At 54.1% G+C, this 16,496-nt stretch overlaps 1 protein-coding gene across 1 annotated transcript in view; it reads left to right on the forward strand.

The window, feature by feature from the left end:
• The first annotated feature begins 457 nt into the window (after positions 1 to 457).
• ZCCHC24 (zinc finger CCHC-type containing 24) overlaps positions 458 to 16,496 on the forward strand; it is a 29,613-nt gene continuing 13,574 nt past the window's right edge. Inside the window, exons 1-2 of the mRNA XM_049789670.1 lie at positions 458 to 786; positions 13,003 to 13,203. Of these exons, the coding sequence (XP_049645627.1) occupies positions 550 to 786; positions 13,003 to 13,203 (438 nt within the window). The 5' untranslated portion in view covers positions 458 to 549. The remainder of the gene's footprint in view (positions 787 to 13,002; positions 13,204 to 16,496) is intronic.

Below are 16,496 nucleotides of genomic sequence, written 5' to 3' on the forward strand. Positions count from 1 at the left end.
GTGTGTCTGGGAAGAGGGGAGACGAGGGGGCAACAGATGAGACGGAAACAGTACAAAGGGGTACAGAGAGGGGCAAGAAAGGGGAACAACAGACAGAAGAGAGTCTGAGACCCGGCAGCGCAGAAAAAGGCGGACACCGGGGAAGCGAGTGGGAAAGCGAGCAATAACGGCGAAGGGTTGGGAGAGAAGGAGAGACAGGCGGAGAGCCAGGGAGACCCAGGCCCGGGCAGCCTGGGACTCGCCCGCCCGAGCCCCACTCGAGCGGCTCCGGCGCGTCGCAGAAGAGCCCCGCGGCCGCGCTGCCCCCCTGGCGGGGTCAGCGGGGAGGCAGATAGCGGGCCGCGAGGCGGGGCCTGGCGGGGGCGGGCCCCAAAGTTTCCTGCCCAACTTTCACTGCGCGCTTCCTCCGCTGCGCGCGGCCGCGGCAGTCCGGGGCGGGTGGGCGAGCGGCGCGGGCGGCGGGCGGTGCGCGGCTCCGGAGGCGGCTGCTGGGCGCAGGCTGCCCGGTGCCCGCCCCTCGGCTGGGTCGGGCGGCCCCGGCTCGCCAGGATGAGCCTGCTGTCGGCCATCGACACGAGCGCCGCCTCGGTGTACCAGCCGGCCCAGCTGCTCAACTGGGTCTACCTGTCGCTGCAGGACACGCACCAGGCGAGCGCCTTCGACGCCTTTCGCCCCGACGGCGCTGCGCCCCCGGAGCTGGCCTTCGGCAAGGGCCGGCCCGAGCAGCTGGGCTCGCCGCTGCACTCGAGCTATCTCAACAGCTTCTTCCAACTGCAGCGCGGAGAGGTGGGTGGCCCGACGCGGTCCGTGCGCCCCCCGCGGCCCACCCCGAGTCCCCCCGGGCGCGCCGGCCCCAGCCCCAGCCCCAGCCCCAGCGCGCGGGGCCTTTTCCTGCGGGCCCCGCGCTCCCTGCGCGCTGGCCCGGCCCGGCCCGGCTCCGCCTAGCCCGGCCCTCCTTGGCGGCGTCGCGCCGCGCCGCGCTCGGCGGTGCCAAACTTGCTGCCCGATGTCCCCGGGGCGCCGGGGAGCGCGTCACCTCCCGGGCCAGGCCGGCCCCTCCCGGCCCCCCTGTTCCGCGGCCCGGGGCTCCGCGCCCCGCCGGGACTGGGTGGGGGCGTCGGGTGCCGAGGGAGCGCTCGGGATCGGCTCCAGAATGCGGGGGCGCGGCCAGGGCGGGGAGCCCCGAACCGAATGTCCTTCCCACGCCCAGCCCCATCCCCCGCTGGGCCATCGCGGGCAGGGAAGCGACTTGTGCCTAAATGCTTGGGGCCTAAATGCTTTTCTCTCCCCTCGGCCTCTGAAGGACACCCCAGGGCGCCCTGCGCTCGCCCCCGACGGGCTTTTTCCACTGTCCTCACCCCGGGACCCCCACGTCACGTCCATCCTCCAGTCACATAGGAAGTGATTTCGAGGGCTTGACCCCACCGTCAGTGGCGCTGCCTGGAAGGAAATGAGAGGGAAATCCTCTAAGTGCCTGGGAGCCTCCCCGCAGGACCTACCCTGGACACCCGCGCTGCTGGACCAGCCTCCAGTCCAGTGTGACTCCAGCCTGGCCACTCTCTCTGCAGTGCTTAAATGCATATTGCAGGGACCCCCCCCCCCAATCTGGGGCCCTCTCCAGACTTTTCCAAGAAGCTCCCCTCCTAATCCTCCCCTCCCACACGCACATATTCTCCGGTGCCTTTTCTCTCAGAGCTGTGATTCCTGAGCACAGTGTCCGGGTGGACACAGCAGAGGGTCAGACCCTTGTGTGTGCAGGAGTGTGCAAGAGGACAGAGGTAGGACGCTCAACCTAAAGTTGCATTGGCGGTGCACTCAGCTGGGGACAGAGTGAGGCTGGCTGAGTTGAAGGGACACTGAGAGTACACTGAGGGAGAGGTGCCCTCCATGCAGGTGGGAGGTTTGAATGTCAGGCTCTGGAAGGCCCGAGTTCCCCACTCTTTGGTGGACTCCTCCTTTGGGCCCTTCTCCACACTCAGCAATACTTTTGGAGGATTGCTGAAGACTCTCCAAGCACCTGGGGGTCTTTGGAGTTTGCTCTTTTACCAAATGTTGTGGAGCGCCCGTGTATTCAGCCCCAGGAGTCACAGACAGGCTCGGTGATAGAGAGAAGGAAAAAGGATGACTGCAAGGAGGAGGTAACTGCCGTCCCAGTGTGGGCTGGTTATGAGCATCTCTGGCTTCCCTCTGCCCCCCTCAGTGACCTGGCGCCCCCAGATGTGCATGTCCATCGCGAAGTCCGCAGTGAGAGTCTTGTGGAGGTTGGACATGGCATCTCCACTGGGATATTCTGGCCTCCAGGATTTCCATCCATCTCCAGGGCCCTGCTGCCTCTCCCTATTTTCCTGCTTCTTACCTCAATTTCCCTATGGGAAGGGGTCAAGAGCTGATAAAAGTGGTCCCATGCAGTGACAAAGAGAAATGTGTTTAGGGCCTGTTCTGGAGAAAACTTTTATCTCTGGTCCTCAGTTTACTCATCTCCTAAAAATGTAGTCACTGGGCTGGAGTGATGCTACAACAGATAGAGCATTTGCCTTACACACGCCCAACCCAGGTTCAATCCCCAGCATCCCATATCGTTCCCCTGAGCACTACCAGGAGTGATTCCTAAGCACAGAAAGCCAAGAATAACCCTTGGGCATCACCAGGTGTGGCCCAACACCCCCCCCCCCAAATCTGTTCTCACTACCCCCACATTATCCTCACAGACCAACTGAGGTAGGGAGAACAAGGGGGCTTGTGAGCACAGGCCTGCAGTGTCCCGGGTAGCAGTGGGTGGCGCTGGCTCTTCCGGAAGAATCTCCAGGCTCCCAGCCTTTGCTCCCCACCTGCTCTACCACCCGTCGCTCTGGGGATGGGCCTTTCCTGTGCCCAGGGCTTAGCCGGTGACCTAATACGGCCCCAAAATAGCAACTGGCTGAGAAGGCAAGAAAAAAATCACCCCCACCTGAAGGCTCCCAAGGACTGGTGGCGAGGACAAGTGATGTGAGGGCCAGGGGACCCGGGAGCGTGGCCATTCTATGTGCTGCCTGGCAGGGCCTGTGGCAGTGCCTGCGGATGTGACTTGCATGCTGACCACTGACCAGGGCCTGCCGAGCCAGCCACCCCTCCCGCACCACCCCTATGCGCTCCCACCACAATAGCCAAACCCCATGAATGCAGCTGGGATTTGGGCGGAGGGCTGAGGACTTGGGGCACAGAGGCGCATTGTGTCTTGAGACCTCGGCTTGGGGAGCTGACACTCCGCCAAGGTGCTGAGAGTGAGCGGAACTCGGGCCTTGCGAGCACAGTGGGCCAGGCTGCACCATGATGGAGTGTGGGGGCACTTCATGCCCTCAGCCTGAGATCAGGGGTCGCACCCTTGGTCTGTAGTTTCCACAAAGAGCTGCTGTTGGGGAAGGACTTGGGAGCCCCTGTAAAGTCCTCTCTGCATCTAGCTGCAGTTCTCTGCCCTTGGAGGATTCTAAGGCCAGGCACCAAGCCCTCTCATACAAGAAAGCCGGGAGGGCACCTTCTAGAAGGAGAGAGGCATTCTTCCTTGCCATGTGTGTGCAGTCTAAATCCAGAGCATCATGGCCTTCAGTTCATACAGGTCTCCTGCCCTCTCTGGCTTTGTCTCTTGTGCCTCCCCAGAGAATCTCTGGGCACCTCAGAGGGAGACCAGGCTTGATTCTTCAGGACCTTCTGTGACAGGGTCACAGGCTGTCTTGTGGGTTTGGGAGGACTTTGGGGTAACCTGTGTTTAGAAAGCGGAGTATCACCATTGTCTGCCTGTCTCTGTCTATAGTCTTTCCAGATTTTCTAAACATCTCCAGACCCTGAGGATGCTCCTCTACACTGATCTTTCACTGCTGGGTTCTGGGAGTGGGGGTCCTAGACCCAAGACCCCCTCTGGAGCTGTATCTGGGACCTAGTACTTATTCCCACAGCACAAGGGACCCGCATTCTTTGCCCTCCATAGTAGATTTATAGTTGCTGCAAAGCACCACCTGCAAAGGTGCCCCAAGATGCTTTCAAGGACTCCTGGTGTGTGTGTGTGTGTGTGGGGGTGGGTGGGAGTGCAGCAGGGAGGCAGGACAAGAGGAGGGTGCTGAGTTTTGAACCTCCGTACCTACAATGGTCTTCTGAAACCCCCAGAGTGATCCCTGAGCTCAGAGTCAGGAGTAAGTTCTGAGCACTGCTAAGTAGGACCCCAAACCACAAAAACCAACCAAACTAAAAACTACAGTGTTTCATAGAGCAGAGGCAAGGGCGTGAGTGATGGGCACTGCTTAGTGTATCAAGGTCCTGAGTTTGATCCCCAGCACCTTATGATGCTCTGAGCACCTCTGGGAGTGGTCCTGGACTGGCACCCAGCCCTGAGCTATCAGTCCACGCTGCCCATTCAGGGGTGGCCCTACATACCCCAGTATCATCCACTGAGTGTGGCCCCTCAAAGAATAAAAAGGACCCCAAGCTTTGACAGTTGGAAGGTTTTTTTGTTGTTATTGTTATTAGTTGTTTTTAGGATCACAACTGGCACTGGCTCTGTGCTCAGGGATCACTCGTAGTTCTATCTATGCTCAGGGATTATTCCTGGTTCTTGCTGAGGGATTACGTATGGTTCTGTGCTCAGAGATTACTCCTGGTTTTGTGCTCAGAGGTTCCTCCTGGTTTTATACTCAGGGATCACTCTTGGTAGGCCAAGGGGACCATATGGGGTACCAGGGATAGAACCTGGATTGACCACATGCAAGGCAATTGCTTTCCCTGCTGTGCTATCACTCTAATTTTGGTCCTTTCCTCTTGTTTCCCTCTTTCCACTTTGCAGTGACCAGTCACTAACAAGGGTGCTTGCCCAGGGACCTAGGATGGTGCACATAGGCCATGATGCTGGACCAGTCAACCTGGTGCTGGCCACAGATTTGGGTGCACTTAGCTGTTGTGCTGGTCCCTGCTTGGCTCACTTGGTACCATACTTGCTGGTTCTCGCCGTGGGCTGTGCAGCAGGGAATTGCTGGTGGTGCTGGCATTGGGACCTGTGCGTGTCCCAAGTCTGATCCTTGACCTGATGCTTACAAGACTAGTTCTAAGACACTGGGCAACGTCCCAGCCAGGCACTTTCTTCTGGCCTCTGCTTTCTCTGAGTTCCTGATTTATAGGAAGCAGAAACTGGGCAGCCCACCCTGCAGAGCTGGCTCGAGCTGGGTGGCAGTTTCTGTCCCTCAGTGGTCAGTTTTGGTCTTGGGTCATTCCAATATGGTAGGTTAGGTGTAGGTGGCATCACGGCTGTTCTGTCTAGCCTATCACTTGGATACTCATCCCTGACCCCATTCCCTGGAGAAGAGGCCACCATGGGCCATGGGCACTGGATACCTGGGGCTCCAGGGACCATGAGTCCAGGGGAAGTCAGGCTTAAGAGAGACAGAGGGTGACACTGAGCTCTTCCTACTCCTTTTGTTGTTTGTTTTTTTGGGCCATTCCTGGCAGTGCTAAGGGGTTACTCCTGACTCTACACTCAGAAATCACTCCTGTCAGGGCCGGAGAGATAGCATGGAGGTAAGGCATTTGCCTTTTATGCAGGCGGTCATCGGTTCGAATCCCGGTGTCCCATATGGTCCCCGTGCCTGCCAGGAGCGATTTCTGAGCCTGGAGCCAGGAATAACCCCTGAGCACTGCCGGGTGTGACCCAAAAACCACACAAAAAAAAAAAAAAAAAAAAAGAAATCACTCCTGTCATGCTCAGGGGACCCTATGGGATCAAACAGGGGTTGGTCACATTCAAGGCAAATGCCCTACCTCCTGTGCTATAGTTCTTTTTTTTTTGGGCGGGGGGCATGCCCGGTGATGCTCAGGGGTTACTCCTGGCTATGGCTAAGTGCTCAGAAATCACTCCTGGCTTGGGAGTCCATATGGGACACTGGGGGATCAAACTGTGGTCCATCCTAGGTTAGCCATGTGCAGAATGCAAGGCAAATGCCCTACAGCTCGTGCCACTGCTCTGGCCCCTTCCTACTCTTTTTTAAAATTTTTTTTTTTTTTTTTTTGGTTTTTGGGTCTCAACCGGCTGTGCTCAGGGGTTACTCCTGGCTCCATGCTCAGAAATTGCTCCTGGCAAGCCCGGGGGACCATATAGGACGCCGGGATTCGAACCGATGACATCCTGCATGAAAGGCAAACGCCTTACCTCCATGCTATCTCTCCGGCCCCTAAAAATAAATTTTGGGGCCACACATGGATGTGCTTAGACGTCACTCCTGATGGTCCTCAGGGGACAATATGTGGTGCTGGGGATTGTACTGGGGTTGACCACATGCAAATCAAATGCCCTTTGCTGTCTTTTCCAGTACTTTCATTCCCTGTTATAGTCAATTCAATATCCCCATTGTACAGAGGAGAAAACTGAGGCTCTGTGGGTTCTTATAGAAATGGGGTTCAGTGCTGGTAGCTGCTCATTGGTGTTGACCAAATGGGGCCATAAGACTGACCATCGTCCCCTCTGGAGGACCTCTTTTGTCCTTCATTGATAAGAGTGAGGTATGAGGCCTGAGGCCTGGGACCCTTCAGCTGGATGTTGCAGACATGTGAAGGCAGCCATTGTTGGTCTGCCCCACAGGGGCCCAGAGCAGAACTGTGTCCCAGGATCACTTCTGGGGGTCATGGCACCCTCCCGTGGATAGTGGCATCAGGTCCTGTGAAAGAGGCAGCTGGGATCAGGCTCCCCACTGCTGGGCTTCAAGGGCTATGACAGAGAACATGCAGGAAGAGGTGGGAGAGCATCTTCCCATCCACTGCTCCACCCCCCCAATCCTCTGCTCTGTCTCTCCATCCTCTGCTGTCACCATCACCCACCCCATCCCCTGTTCTATCTCTCTGCTGCTCACCATGCCTGGCCTCTTCTTCCCATTGGAGGCCTGGGACTCCCTGATTAGAATTACCTATGAACACAGGTGGATATGGGCATGGTTCTTCCTGTGGCCTTGTTGAGTGGACCCAGGAGTTTGGGTATGTGTGTGGGTCCTTGGGGGCTGCCCTCTCTTGACCCACCACTTGGCATGTGGCATAATTTCCCTGGTCACCAGAGTCTTGGACTAACAACTAGTTGTCACCTGTCCCCTCACCTGGCCATATGTGACTGTATGTGCTTGTGTGCGCATGTCAGTATGCATGTGTGTGTGTGTGTGTGTGTGTGTGTGTGTGTGTGTGTGCATGTGTGTATGCACTGGGTTGAAAGTGTATTTGAATCCATTCCAAAGCCCCAAACAGCCTGAGTAGGTTTGTGGGTGCTGAATGCATTTGGGAGTAGTATCAGTGAAGTTGTTTTATTGTTTTGTTTTGGGGCCTTGTTTAGCAGTGCTCAGACCTGACTCCTGGCTCTGTGCTCAGGGTGACTCCTGGAGGGACTCGGGAGACCATATGAGTTGTTGGGGATCAAACCCAGGTCAGACATATGCAAGGCAAGTGCCCTACCCATTGCACAGTCTTTTCAGCCCCCAGGAGCAGCAAGGGGCTGCTGTAGTGAGTTAGAAAGTCATCAAGCCACTGACAAAAGGCCCCGTGAGGCTGGCCTGGCCTTGGCGTTTTTCCTCCTAAGCCCCCTCAGGTTGAGCAGAGCCCAGGGTGTGTGGTCAGACCCCATCAGCCTGCCCTGCCCATCACCTACCTGGAGTGCTGCCCTTGCATCTTGCTTGACCTCCTCTCCTCAGCCCTGTCCCCATCTCCTAGCATTCTCTCTGAGTCTGCCAGGCAGTGGCGTGCCGTTGAGGGGAACCAACGTTATAGTTAGTCTGTCTTCAGGTCTCCACTTTCCTCCCAAACCTCTCATCAGCACACACTCTGGCTACTCTCCTTCATGCTGCTCAGGGAAGCACCAGTGGCTCACTTATTGCTCAGAGCAGGTAGAGTGGATCTTTCACCCTGTGGGGTATGGGTGTCAGGACCCCACTGCATAGCTTCTCCCCTCCGCTAGTTGCCTGGATTCCCTTATGCAAGTTTCTGAGCTCCTTAGAGCCCCAGCCCCTGGCATTGATGCAGGTGTAAGAAACTGAGATCTGCCCACCCAGGCCACACTGGGCATGAATAATCCTGAATGTCTTCCTACCTCAGGCCAGAGCCTAGAGAAGCATCAGCCATTGGCAGGCATGGGGCATATGTCCTGCTGGCTGCAGGGTCACTGGGAGAGGGGGCAGGCCTTTTGCTCTCAAAGGCTCTCTTCACCCTCCAAGAGGTTTCCTCAGCCTGTGTCAGTGTGGCTCAATGGGGCAAGGTGCTAGGGATGCCCTTCCCCACCAGCAAATCTGCCCAGCACAGCCACAGCAGGAAGGGCAGAGGGATGTTGGGGTTCTGGGGTGCCCCAAGTGCCTCACTATGCAGAGCCAAGACATCACAACTCTTCAGGTCATGGGGGCTCCTGAGGATGTGTGCGGTGCAGGGGTCTGGCCCCTGAGGGACTCAAGGGGAGGGAGACAAGGTTGCAGCTGAGCCACAGCCCAGCACCCAGGTAGGGCAAGGCCAAGAACCAGTGCCCTGGGCATAGGGACCTTGGGGGTGGGAACCTAGGGCTGATGGTGGTGCTGGGGCACAGCAACTTCGTATTATGGTGTGTGGAGACTGAAGCCAGGTGGTCCTGGGCTCTGCCCTCCTGACACACATCCTGGCAGGGCAAGACTGTGAGATCCTGAGAGTCTGCCATTTTTCCTATGTGAGACCTCTACAGACCTCCAACTGGCACTTACCTTTTATTCCTGTGCCCAAGTTCCAGGACTTCTCAGAGGAAACTGAGCTGTGCCTGAGGCTGTCAGTGCCCCCAGACTTGGTACCCCTGATTGCTGGAAGAAGCTTACTCAGAGCAGTGACCTGTGCTCCTAGCATGGACAGGAGGTTATTGGGGGCACTGCTGGTTGGGACAGACCCCTTGTAGGGCTAGGAGGCAGTCACAGGGGCTGTCATTTGTCTCTCACTAGTGCCTTGAGTTGGACCCTGGAACTGTGGCCAGACCACGAACTAACACTTGGGACTGGACCAAGGGGTGCTACCAGGCCCCAAATAGGGAGCTGGTTTCTAGGGTATAATTAGTGCCCTGCCGAACTTCCCCTTCCTCTGGGCTCTTTGTTGTCAAAACAGTGCTGATTCTTGTGGATTTGCTGAAATTTTACCCAGAAAGAAAGAAGGGGTTTGGGGGAGAGGAGAAAAAAAAAAGGAAAAAAAAAAAAGAGAAGAGGGAGTATAAGAGATTTGTTATTTAGGAAATCCAGCTCCCAGGCCTGGGTGAGCTGCAGTACTGGGAATTCAGAGTTTGTCATGTAGATGAACTTTATTTTTCTAAATATTTATTTAATACATATCTTTATTTAAGAACCATGATTACAAACATGTTTATAGTTGGGTTTCAGTTATATAAATAAATAAACAAATAAAAAAAACACCTCCTTCACCAGTGCAACATTCTCACCACCAAGCCATTTCAGTTTTTGGTCGCTTTATTTATTTTTTATAATATATTTTTTATTTAAGTAACATGATCATAGTTGGGTTACAGTCATAAACAGAACACCCCCCTTCACCAGAGTAACATTACCCCCTCCCCACTTCCCATCTCCTGCCTGTATTTGAGACAGGCATTCTACTATAGTTATTTGTTTTCAAGTTCAGTAAATTGTATTTTTTTTTTCTTAAAGGATAAGAGTAAAAAATATAGTAAAGGTGTGATAGTGGCAATCGCCGTTGTTTGCACAGGTCCAGAAAAATGGGGAAAATGGAAAAAAATCCTTGACCTGATTATAAAAAGGCCTCACCCCAGAAGTTTATTGGCATAAGACCGACTCTGGGTCGGCATACCAGTCTGTCCAACCCAAGTCATTCTCTGTGGTCCCGGTGAAACTTTTTCGCACTTTAGCTATTGTTGGTATCAGATTTTTATATTTAAAGACTGGATTCTGTGCATTTCTTTCATCGATGTCAGACTGATGTGGAGCAGCCTCTAGTTTCAGCATACCATTAAATGCGGAGCGATCTGCCCTGCATGCAGACTGTTGCTGAGTCGTCTGGTAGATGAACTTTTATCTGGGGTCCAATGGATGCCCCCAATGCACCTCTCATGCAAGTCTGTGGGGAGTCAGCCAGGATGCAGCCTGGCTGGTTAGGAATCCTGATGCCAGTAGGTTCTGGGGCTCAGGGGGCAGAGAGGAGGAGTTCAGGGCCCAGATCTGGTCTCTAACCCCGAAGCCTCCCAATCACTTGGCCCTCCCAGAATCCCCAGAACCCCTCAGGACCCTATTGCTCCCAATACTGCAGCCATGGGACATTAATTGTGGCCCCAGAAACCTCAATAATCATGAGGGAAATGTGGATACCTCCTGGGGTCAATTTTGACCTGTGGTGGAGAGCAAGGTTGGGTCACACTAGTGGGGTCTACTTAATACCCCCAAACCTCATGTGTGCTGGGAACTGAAGTGGCAGATTTTCCATGCTTTGCCCCACTCCCCTCATGCCCTGCCCAGGCAGCTCTATGGGTCTGTCAGTCTATACTGGGACCCAGAAAAGTGTATCTGGTGGAAGTTTCCAGGTTGGCCAGTACCTTGTTTGTATTTTGCCACACCTGGCAGTGTTTACGGCTGACTACTGACTCTGCTCAAGGAAAACACCTGGTGGGATTCAGGACCATCTGGGATGCCGGAGATTGAATCCAGGTTGGCCGCACGCAAAGCAAATGCTCTATATGCTGTCCTGTCTCTCTGGCTCAAGACTCACCACTGGAGACTCACCCACCCATTCAGGCCTATGAAATGGGACCATGACACATGCGGGCTGAGACCGGATATGCTGAGGGTTCAGTTCTAACCAGCATTTCCACAAAACTCTTCCTCTGGTGATTTCCTGGTGCTTATAAATGCGATAAAGATCTATGAAGTGTGCAGTAGCAATAGGTCTTAAAAAAAAACACAACAGGGCCATAATTTAATTTAAAAATATCCTGTCCCTACCTCTCCTCAGACCATCATCAGCTGTTGGGAAAAGGTTTCCATAGTCTGTTCAACAGAGTTGCCGAAAGGGCCGAAGTAATACTACAGTGGGGAAAAGTGCTTCCATTTCATGCAGCTGACCCAGGTTTGAACCCTGGTACCCCATGTAGTTCCCTGCCCTCACCTTGAACCCACCAGGAGTGATCCCTAGTAGAAAGCCAGTGTGAGTTTGACCCCTCTACCCCTTCCTGCCATCTTTCCTAAGTAATCCCAGAGTGCTGTCTTGTATGAATCCCTAAACAAAAAATTATTAATCATTTAAATAGTTATATTTCTATTATATTGTAGTCTCATAAGTGTATAGAGATATGAAGGGGTTGGAGAGATAATATGGCAAGGAGGGTACCATCCTTGAATACAACTGAACTAGGTTCGATCCAGACACCACTATAGTGTCACTCTCACTCTCATGAGTGATCTCTGAGGGCAGAGCCAGGAGTAAGCCCTGCATGTTGTCAGGGGTAGCCCCAGAAAAAAAAGCAAAAACAAAAAAATAATATCTAAAAACTGAGTACACCGAGCTTTTTTCATAGGTCATCATCTGGACTGTGGGAATTGGTGCCTTTTGTGGGAGCACTTGCTAGCCCTCCAAGCAGAAGGAGCACCTCCTTGCTGCCAGGCAACACGAATGGGACGTGCCAATGAGCTCCTCAGCTCCAGCCCCCCTTAGCCCTCATGATTGGACAGGACACTCGGTGTATCTGACCTACCAGCTTGGCTCTGTGAGGCAGGATGCAGAGATGGTGGGAGGGAGCCCTCAGCAGATGCCAGCCTAGGCACTCTCTGCTTGCTGTGTGTTGCCCTGGGCTGGCCTGAGCTGGACCTGCATCTTTGCTCCACAGTCCAGACCTTAGTACCCCAGTGTCCATCTATGGGGTGGGGGTGGGGCTCTGTCCCCTGATGGAAGGAACAGATGTGCCCTAAGGTTCAGCTCTTAGCCCACCTGCTGGCTTCCCCAAGCAGACAGCCCAAGCGCCCTCCTGCTGCAAAGCTCTGTCTGCCCATCTTTAGCTGGGAGCTGGGCAGTTCCCCTAATGAGCTTTGTGCCCCTTTGGAGCAAGAGGGTGTCAGGGTCCCTCTTGAATATATGGTCATACCCCCTGTGGGCCCACAGCTCACCCTCATCTGCAGTGAGCATTCCTGGAGTCTCTGAGCACCTGAGTCCAGGTCAGAGATGTCCCAACATCAGGTCCTGGTTGGGACCACAGTCTGGGTGTCTCTGGAAAAGGGGCAGCCTCAGTGTAGGCCCCTCAGTCACTGAATTCCAGCATGTCTGGGGTCTAGGCCCATGAACCTATAAATAGAGGCTGCGCCTGCTTTGAAGGCCGGGGAGGCGTCTGGTTCCTGTCAGTAGGGGCGGGAGAGGTGGCACTTCCTCCCAGCTCCCCAGGCTGGGCCTCTCACTTCTGTGGGAGATGGCGTGAGTGGGGGCTCGTCCTTCCTGCAGGGGGGGGGGGTGTCAGACCAGCACAGCCCCTTTGCCTGCCCAGCAGGAGCTGAGCATTGTACACTGGGCAGGGCCCATGTGCTAGGAGGGAGAATGGCATGAGGTCACTCTACCTGAAACTCAGGGCCTTGGAAACTCAAGGCTGCTCTTCTTCCAGTTTCCCAGCATGTCCCCAGAATGGGCCTGTCCCTGGGCACATCTGGAGAATTGGGGTGGGGGTCCAGAAGAAGCTAATGGGCAGCTGTGGGGTGAGCACCATCCCCCCAAGTCTGAGAGAGTGTCTGTGTGAATCTGTGTATCTGTGTTTGAGAGTCTGTGTGTCTCCATGAGTGTGGGTGTCTTTGTGTATGTAAGTCCGTATGCATCTGTGTGTGTCATGTGAGTGTCTGTATGTGAGAGTGTTCGTGTCTGAATGAATGTAGATATCTGGTGTCTGCGTGTGTCTGTATGAGCCTCTCTGAGAATCTGTTTCTGTACGTGTCTATGTGCATGTGTGGTGGAGATTCCGGGGCTGGTCCACCACCCCTGCCTTGCCCTAATGACCTGTCCCTACAGGCACTGGGCAGCAGCGTGTACAAGAGCGCATCCCCCTACGGCTCCCTCAACAACATCGCTGATGGCCTCAGCTCCCTCACAGAGCACTTCTCGGACCTGACGCTCAGCTCTGAGAGCCGCAAGCCCAGCAAGAGGCCACCCCCCAACTATCTTTGCCACCTGTGCTTCAACAAAGGCCACTACATTAAAGACTGTCCCCAGGTAGGATCCCTGTGTGGGTGCTGTGTCTCTGGAGGTTCCAGGCCCTGTGTGCTGAGGGCAGGAAGAGGGTGGGAAGGAATGCAGGCCAGGTTGTCATGCAACAGGGGTAGGGTGGGGTAGGGAGTGGGAGGTAAAGGGCAGGAGGTGGGAGTGGGTGTTTCCAGTTGCCTCAGTGGGGAGGGGTCCTGAGGGAGACAGGGTCCAGCTCGTAGGGTGGGAGTGGACCCATCTCCAAGATCTCACTGGGCACAGTCCCACCTACATAGTGGCTGCAACTCAGTTGGACTCGGCCTGGAAGCCCCAGAGAGGAAGGTCATTAGGCCATCTATGATTTTTTTTTTTTTTTTTGCTATTTTGTTTTGTTTGGGGGCCACACCTGGCGGTGCTCAGGTGTTCCTCCTGGCTCTGTGCTCAGGAATCACTCCTGGCAGACTCTGGGGAGCCTATGTGATGCCAGGGATTGAACCCGTTGGCTGCGTGCAAGGCAAGTGCCCTCCCTGCTGTACAATTGCTCTGACACCCCCTTTCCTCCTCTTATTTATGAAACACATCCCAGTATTTAGTCTTCAATCCTTTTATTGGTATACTCTAACAGCAATGGAATTTCAGCCTCTGAGTACCCATGTTACCCTTCTTGCCTGTGCTGGAGGGGCAGGACTGTCCCTCCCAGAGTGGACAAACAGGGGGCACAGTACACACGGCCAGGCCACGCTGTGAGCACTTTATATTCCACATCTGGCCAGGCACAGTGGGGAGCCTGTGGGAATTCAAAATCCCCGGCAGAGCCCAAGCCTTATTCCAGTGAGATCCACTTTACCCTGTGCTCCCTGGGCACCATTGGGCAGGACATGCAGAGTGGGAGCTGGTCCACAGGTGGCACCTCCAGATACTATCCAGTGGGCACTGTCATCCTCAGTTTGCAGAAGTCAGGGGCTTTGGCATGAAGGTCTCAGTGAGGGTGGGGCCTTCCCTATTCTCAGAAGTTCTGGGAACCCCTGGACAGCCAGACTCCATTTGATCCTCAGCTCTGTTCCCTGAGCCCTCAACTTTGTTCCCAGTACTGTCCCCAGGGCCACCATTACTGTCCTGGCCACTTTCTGCCATGCTCTCCTGCCTAGGCACCAGGGCCCTGTCAGTGTCACTCCAGTTAGTATCTTTTATGGCCCAGACTTGACCCCAAGGGGCAGGGGAGCCAGGACAGTGGAGAAAGTGTGAGGCCAGTTTGATCCCTGGTGCTGCCTCTGGTCACCACCCTGGCCCAGTGACCCCAGGCTTCCCTCCAGAGTACATCCAGAAATAGCCCCCAGAGCAACCTTGGCTGTAAAAGCCTCATGGGGATTGCATTGTGCAGGTGGGCACCTCAGGGATGCCCAGGCCAGGAATAACTGAGGAGCTGGCACCCTCAGGAGCTCCCCAGAACCATTAAGGGGGACAGCAGGCTGTTCGGAGAAGATGGCAGTGCTCCTTATTGGGTGCCCAGTATCCAGCTGTCAGGGTGGCCAAGGCAGGGCCTGTCTGCTGTGCCTGCCTATATCCCCAGGGGCAGAGGGGCTTTCCCAGTGCCAACCTGCTCTTTATTGTCGTGTGCCAGGCTCTGAAAGTGAGGTAGGGTCTCCATGCAGAAACAACGGCAGAGTTCTCAAGCCCAGGATGCTGCCCCATTTCCTAGGCCAGCTGGATCAGGGCCCCTATGAGAAGCCACAGAGCTCAGTTGGCCTCCTGTTTCCTTTAGTCAAATGATGTTAACTGAGGTGAACTGTAAGGATGCACAGGAGGAACTCAGTGTAGGGTCTGGCATATGCCCAGGCTGAGTGTGGGAGTGGTACTACCCACCCCCCAGTACCTGTATAGAAGGTACCAGAGCCATTTGCATCAGTCAAGCCTCCTGCCACTCATCGCTCCAGGGTGACTTTCATCTCTGCCCCTTCCTGTCTCATCCCAACATCAAACCACAACAGCACCCATGACAGGAGTGAGCAGGCTGACTGGTCTTTCTAGAAGCCATGGAAACTTTATGAGATTTTTTAAAATAATTTTGTAATTTTTTTTGGCGGGGGAGGAGCATACCCAGCAGCACTCAGGGGTTACTCCTGGTTCTGTGCTCAGAAGTTACTCCTGGCAGGGTGGGATGCTGGGGATCAAACCCGAGTCCACCCTGGGTTGGCTATGTGCAAGGCAAATGGCCTACTGCTGTGCTATCACTCCGACTCCCTATTTTAAATACTACCTCAGCCTGTATCCTATATGATACCTGAGTGAATGGAAGTGTGATTCAAGGACATTATACATGAGAGAATTCCCACAGCACAGAATTCATCATTTGAAGTGCATGGTTTTAGTATTTTCCTTTTTTTCTTTTTTTAATTTGTTTTTTGTTTTTTTGGGTCATACTTGGCGGTGCTCAGGGGTGACTCCTGGCTGTCTGCTCAGAAATAGCTCCTGGCAGGCACAAGGACCATATGGGACACCGGGATTCGAACCAACCACCTTTGGTCCTGGATCAGCTGCTTGCAAGGCAAACGCAGCTGTGCTATCTCTCTGGGCCCTGGTTTTAGTATTTTCACAGGCCTCACCACTGTTAATGATAAAAAAACATTTGTAGCACAGGGACCTGAGCTATAGGGCAGCAGGGAGGGCAATTATTTTGCACACAGCTGAATCAGGTTTGACCCTCATCATCCTATACGCGTCCCCAGAGCCCACCAAGAGTGATTCCTGAGTGCAGAGCCCTGAGTGAGCCCTGAGCATTACCATGTATGGCCCCAAAACAACAGAAAAAACAATAACAATAATGATCATGATAATAGCAAATATTCTTAGCCTCCTGGCTCTGTGCTCAGGGATCGCTCATGGCAGGATGTGGGGCCCATCTGTGGTACCGGGGATGAAGACTGGTCTGCTATGAGCAAGACCAGTGCTCTCCCTACTGCATTATCTTTCTGACTCAATGGTGTTTCTTTGTCTTTATCCTGTGTGGTTTGGGAGAGTAAAACCCACAGAAAAAAAATTGATCTCATCTGATTTGAATGTTATGTTTTTTGGTGTCTTTCACCTTCTGTGGATCAAAATTGTATCATTCTTAGACATCACATGGTTAGATCATGCTTGATTTAATCTATTCACCTTATGATCATGCTCTTATTGATCTTGTTAAGATAAATCTGGAATTAGGTCTGTAACAGGGGTGGCAAACAAGTTCAGCACAAAGAGCCAAAATTTTAAACTGTGAGAGTCAGAGAGCCACACCACGAAGTGACCTGCCAAAACAGACACACAAAAGCATATAATTTTAA

Source organism: Suncus etruscus, chromosome 15 (genome assembly GCF_024139225.1).
Source record: "Suncus etruscus isolate mSunEtr1 chromosome 15, mSunEtr1.pri.cur, whole genome shotgun sequence".
Lineage (NCBI taxonomy): Eukaryota > Metazoa > Chordata > Mammalia > Eulipotyphla > Soricidae > Suncus > Suncus etruscus.